The following is a 6500-nucleotide window of genomic DNA, read 5'->3' on the forward strand; positions in this document are numbered from 1 at the left end:
AAAATAAAACCTTATTGAAGCCAGAGTTGTGGTTTAAAGTTTGTTTTTGACTTATTCATGAGCCGTTATCAAAGCATAAAGGCGTCTAAACGAGACTTTTATTGCAGAGAAGGGATAATAAACAACATTCTGCAATTTATGACTCAGAATCTAGTTTATGTGTCACTATGTCCACATAAAAAGACAACTGTTGCTCTATTACAACAGAGTGAATCATTTTGTGAATCTTGCAATCAGACAGAAGTGGGAAAAAAAAAACCCTCCCGCAGAATTAGTGCCATTGCCGTCTGATATCAAATTTCACAAGCTGCTAATATTCCCCGTCCATTCCCCTTTTTTTGTAAACCTCAGTGAACACACATTTTGCAGCACATGACTCGTCACCTGATGGAGCTAAGTGGAAATGAGTGCAGCGGTCTTATGACTGAGGAAGCAGGAGCCGCCCCCACTACAACCATTCATGCACTCGAAACTCCGTGTCAGTAGCTGGAAGCAGCTCTCAGCTTTTACATTCTGACCCAAAAACCCAACTTCCTCCTCTGACAGCTATCCTGTTACTCGATGTGTCGTGTGCACGGAAATCCAGTTTGACAGCTAGATGTGCATTTTGCAGACCGTGCTACTGAAACACAGGATATGTCTGTGTCTTTAAATCACTTAGGTACCAACCCCTTTCATTAACCTATTAATACAGTTCTTTATGAACTGAATCATAATTTGTGATATAATATGTATAAAAAGCCTCTTACAGCTTCCTAAAGGCTACGCTGATGTCTCCAAATGGCTTGTTTTGATCGACCAACAACATAAAAGCAGAAAAACCTCCCAAATTAGAAGCTTGAACGAATAAATGTTTAGTGTTGTTGAAACCAAGAAAGAAAAGCAGACTAAATCCAACAAAAGAGTTGTTCTTGTAATTGATTTTTTAAGCACTGACCAATTAATTCATCAACAGATTCTTGGCACAAATAGAAAACGCCTCACATAAATTAAATTAAATTTATTCAACCTGTTTAAGACATCCTGTAGAAACACAGTATAACTGAGAACACAGGTCTACATGAAGTCCACTGGCTCTCCTCGGCCTTGGTACATATTCCTCAAGTACAAAAACATTCTTGACTTCTTCTATCAGTCTTTATTTCTTCCAGATGTTTTATTTGTCACAGGCAAAAGATTCACAGTGAAATGTGCAGTATTGTAAATGTGCATTAACCCCTTCTGATCAGATCCAATTCAGCCGAGCATATTTCTACTGGAAGCTAAAACGCTGCACCACTGAAACACCGTCACACTGCATCAATGATAAGTTGTTAGATGTTGAGATCCACCATCGCTGTTACCAAAGTTTTTCACAACACGCTGCTGCAAGCCACAGTCTAATGATTAGACAATGGAAATTGCACCACTCAAAGCAGTTTTTTTTGAGAAACCCCTACCAAGAGGTTGCATCACACACATGAAGGCCTGCCTCCACTTTGCTCTCCCAGAAGGTCACAGCACAAGATACGATCTGTTTCTGCTCCTTTATCACAATTTGCATTAAATTAGCTGCAGCCATGTCTTCCTGCTGCATCTATTTTTATATTTAATGATGTACAAAAGCTCTTGTTTTCTGTGTGTTGCATTCAGGGACCTTTAGGCTTCTGACCACCTCTATTCAGGCATCAACACCAAGACTGACATCATGTCCTTTTTGGCATTTTTGTGAAAAACTATGAAACGATGACATCAAGTGAAATTTTATTTTCGAGTGGAGGTCAGTTTCTTATTGTTGCAGGTAGGGATGCAGGATACAGCAGCAACCACATCATCGGTATCAGCTGATATTAGGGTTTTTTTTCCCCATATACCGATATCGGTGATGACTGTCTAAAGTTAGCGCCTTTGTCTCTACGTCTGATATCACTGCTATTACACAGATGTTTCTACATAAAGGCACCTGGACTTGAACGTTGACTAACATGTTTAAATATGTTTTACTTACGTTACGTAATAAAGACTATGAGGTCTAATCTGGGCTTCTTTTGAATTGCTTTCTCACAGTGCTTACTGATACTCATTTTACGGTGTGAACAAAAACTGAATATCGACATCGGTAATATCGGTTATCGGCAATATCAGAAATCTTAATATCGGCCAGAAATGTGAATATCGTGCATCACCAGTCGCAGGTGATTTGTGCCAAAGCCTCTCAGTCAGTGTGTGATCAGTGCTGTTGTTGTCACTGTCAACATGTTTTCAGCCAACTTCCTGCTAACAAAAAACAAAAACCAAACCTCTGGCTGCATTACAGCTCATGGAAAACAGTCCTGTAGGTTCAAAGTAAGAAACAACGTCCCTATGTTGCGTTTTGGTTTTGGCTTTAGCCTGGAAACATGACAACAACCACCCAGCTAGCCGGCTAGCAGCCACCTAGCTAGCTCAGCTGACTTGTTGACTAGACACCGACGACCTGACCGAGCAGCAGGTGTGTTTCCGGGATGCTGCGGCTCCGGCACAGTGAGCTCACATCGCTTTTAAACCCCTAAACCAGCCAGCGTGAGTTAGCCTAGCTAGCTCGGTGGCTGCTATCCCATTATTAGCGCTATTAGCAGGATCCTAGCAAGGTGGCTAACAGCAGCAGCAGCAGCAGCAGCACTCACAGCGATCACGTTGACGAAGGTTGTTTTCCCGGAGTACTGCAGGCCGACCAGCGTCAGCTCCATCTCCTCCTTCCAGAACAGGGACTTGAACCAGTCCAGCAGCCGGTTTATTAGCGCCAGCATCTTGTGGTCGGTGATTACACTCCCCCGCGGTGCTGTCTGTCTCTCCCTCCCCGTCAGATGTGGCGTTTTCCAGCGGGGAAGGGAAGTGGGACACCAGCAGCTGTCATATGACCAGTCAGCCCGGAGCCGCTCCGCAGCGCCCCCGCCGGAGCAGGCTGGTACTACAGCCACCTGGACGCTTGTTTATAGTCATCCGGGATGTTCAGTGTGGAGCAGTGAGAGAATAAACACATATAAAAGAATAATGGAATAAAAGTGGAAATAAAAAGAAGAATAAATAAAATTAAACATAAATAATGTAGTAACATAAAGCCATATTAATCAAAAATGAATCCATAAAAGAAAAGGCCAATAATAGTAGAAATATAAAGACAAATAAAAAATATATAGTAATTATTATTCTTAGTTTTTTATATATTTTTCATCCATTTATTTTATTTATTTATTTTTAAAATTTATTATTGTTTTATTTTATTGTATGTATAGTATTGTATGTATTATTGTTATGTTTATATTTTTTTCATTTTTATTTTTATTTTTCAATGTTTTTTATTTTTTCTAATGTCACTTTAAAAGCAAAGGAAATGTGCGCAGAAAAATGTGTGCTATTGTGCGCATTTTTCTGCGCATATTTCCTTTGCTGTTAAAGTGACATTATAAAAATACAAATAAATAAATAAAAAATACAAACAACAATGAAAAAAATTCAAATTTTTAAAATGTATTATTTTTATTCGTTTATATTTTTTTCATTTTTATTTTTATTTTTTTTAATGTTTTTTATTTTTTCTAATGTCACTTTAAAAGCAAAGGAAATGTGTGCAGAAAAATGTGTGCTATTGTGCACATTTTTCTGCGCATATTTTCTTTGCTGTTAAAGTGACATTATAAAAATAAAAAAAATAAATAAATAAAAACAACAATGAAAAAATTAAAATTTAAAAAATAAAAAATGGATAAATAAAAAATGTAAAACAAAAATAAAATTAATCATAAATAAATAAAATAAATAAAAAGTAAAATTATTATTATTTCATTTATTTGTCTTTATATTTCTACTTTTGTTAGCCTTTTCTTTTATGGATTCATTTTTGATTAACATTGCCACATTATTTATTTTTTTGTTTTATTTATTCTTCTTTTTATTTCCACTTCTACTTTATTATTCTTTTATTGATTTATTTTTGTAATTTGGCACTCTCACTGCTCCATAGTTCATCCACAGAACTTTCCACACTTTAATCAGTTTAAAAAAAACAAAAAAAAACCTTCCCCTTTTAATACACTGAGTTCACAGCATTTATTGACAGGATCATAGCTGTTAGATGTTCGCTAATATTGCGGCAGAAGCTAATGTTGTTTTTATAGTGTTCTTGATGCACCAATCTATCCTCCTCACCACGACAAACTATGTCACTGCATTCATAGGCTGCACCTGTAAAACTATTTCTAACTATACTTTTAGGTTTTATATGTGTACATTTCTTATACTTTTAAATAAGGAAAACCATTCATGTGAACTGACAGGATTACTGCTTAATTTCATTGTACACAGACAATAAAGGCTGCATTCATACAAAAGCCTGTACAATATTTACATTAAAACATAAGAAGCTTTTACAGCACAAAGTGTGTCTGGAAATGACTAAAAGCAGCTTGTTAGTCAGTGTATGTACAACTCACAGCCTCATTATTTCCTCTTTATGACATATATATTTATATTTATATCACATGTAATGATTTTATTGAAGCTTTTCTCATCTCACTTTCATATTTTAGTTATTAAATAAAAACATTTCCTTGCTGTTATAAAGACGTTTGAGCCAAAACCACAGTTTAATATTTGTCAAAACAAACATTTCTCCTTGTAATGAGAGTTTTCTCATGTTGGCACACGATGTACAAACTTTCATCTGAACATTTTTAAACACAGAAAACATCTCCTTCAATTCTGGAAACATCTGCTCATGTTTGATTACCACAAGTTTCCCAGAAGCTAATAACATGATTATAGCTGAGCCGAGGTCACGTCCTCTCTTGTGCAACCAGCTGATCAAATATAATTGTTTTACATGTTCCAGGATTATAATCAGTGACGTGCCATTTTTCTGGGCTTATGTAATGATGTTTGGTCTGTTGGTTTGATGTGGTTGAAGGAAAATGTAGGTTATATATAAAACAGGGACCTGTTTTTTTATTTATTTATTCATATACAAAATATACATTAGAAAATAAGAACGTTTTAAGAAATGTGTTTACAAATGACCAAATATTATTATATTACATCTTATTTTTTAAAAACGAACAGAAAACGTGTATACATCACATATAATGATTTTATTTTGTACGTCATCATGATGAAAATCATTCACAAAACCAAAATCATTCAGTTGTATAGGACTGTAATTAAAGTGTGCGCATTATAGTTAAAATAAGCAAAGTATAAATTAAATATTTTACATTTAAGTCAATCAATAACCATCTGATCGACAGTTTCTGATCAATAGCAAATCCATGAAAAAACATAAAATTATTCAAATTACATTTACATTTTATCACAGATACAAAACAAGCCACCCTAATTCTTTAATTTCTTGTTTCATTAAGGGACTTTAATGAGCCCCGACTGACTGACTGAGTGGGTGGATCACATGCGATATGTTTTATAACCTCCACAGACAAATTAAATGGGATTAGAATACATTCGTTAAGGCAGAAGACGTCATCGACAGCCGCCCCTAATTATCCCTCACATGACAAAGAAGAGAGGTAGGCTTGTTGTAAATACAAAAACGAATGCTTTTCAAAAAAATACATCAAAAATAACCTTTATAGGCACATTTCAGGCGGACAGCGGCCCCTGAAGTTGCTCCTCGTTAGTCTTCTTCTCACCACTCTTGTTCTGCTCAGAAGCTCTACTCGAGTCGATCGGAGTTGCTTTGCTAAAGGACGCCTCAACAGCGACAACTTGACCAGGTTGTTACTGAAAATGAGAGCCAGTTCTCGACTAACTTACCTGGTAAAATAAAATAGAATAAATAAATAGCGATGTCAGGACCAGCTCTGGTCTTTTACTTTCCCTCACTGGAGTCAAACCTTCCACTTTCCGACTATTCAGCGAGTCCACAGCTGTAACCTGAGCACACGTCTCTACGTCTACATGTGACACCATCACTTTCACATCATCAGACTGAACATCTCAGAGTCGGCATCAACACGAGGTGACTTGCTCCAGGTGCACTTGGTCCAAGCTGTTGCTGTCCTTGGATTCGGCCTGGCTGATGAGGTGGAGTCCACTCTCCTCCTTGGACAGGTGAAACTCGCTGTGGTTCGTGGAGGCTGCTCGGACCGGGCTACGATCTGGAGCAGAAAGCAGACGATGTTTTAGACACAGCAGACCACAAGTTTATCACATTCCTACACACACTGTGTCAAAGCAGATCACACATCCCTCCATTTTCTACATCATTCTTCAGTTTTCTTTTATTTAAAACACGTCTGGAAGCATCTACAGAGGCGATGCATAACCCTGAAAGGTTTATATTTATATTGTTTAGAATCCTGAATCCTGACTGTGGCTTTGTTGTCAGTGACAAACAGAAAAGAACATTTTATGTCCAGACTGCTGTTCACTTAACAAACAGCTTAATTTAAATCCCCTCTAGATCGGCCCAGTGCCACGTAAGTCTATCTAACCTGTGACTTGTGCTGCTTTTTCCACATTTATACAGA

At 36.9% G+C, this 6500-nt stretch overlaps 2 protein-coding genes across 2 annotated transcripts in view; both read right to left on the reverse strand.

The window, feature by feature from the left end:
* The window catches only part of arl8ba (ADP-ribosylation factor-like 8Ba), a 7079-nt gene extending 4212 nt beyond the window's left edge, over window positions 1-2867 (reverse strand). Inside the window, exon 1 of the mRNA XM_008288950.1 lies at window positions 2646-2867. Within this exon, the coding sequence (XP_008287172.1) occupies window positions 2646-2768 (123 nt within the window). The 5' untranslated portion in view covers window positions 2769-2867. The remainder of the gene's footprint in view (window positions 1-2645) is intronic.
* A 2219-nt stretch (window positions 2868-5086) lies between these two features.
* LOC103362572 (tumor necrosis factor receptor superfamily member 3-like) overlaps window positions 5087-6500 on the reverse strand; it is a 3325-nt gene continuing 1911 nt past the window's right edge. The window contains exon 7 of the mRNA XM_008288962.1: window positions 5087-6128. Within this exon, the coding sequence (XP_008287184.1) occupies window positions 5980-6128 (149 nt within the window). The 3' untranslated portion in view covers window positions 5087-5979. The remainder of the gene's footprint in view (window positions 6129-6500) is intronic.

This window comes from Stegastes partitus, unplaced genomic scaffold (genome assembly GCF_000690725.1).
Source record: "Stegastes partitus isolate 25-593 unplaced genomic scaffold, Stegastes_partitus-1.0.2 Scaffold14, whole genome shotgun sequence".
Lineage (NCBI taxonomy): Eukaryota > Metazoa > Chordata > Actinopteri > Pomacentridae > Stegastes > Stegastes partitus.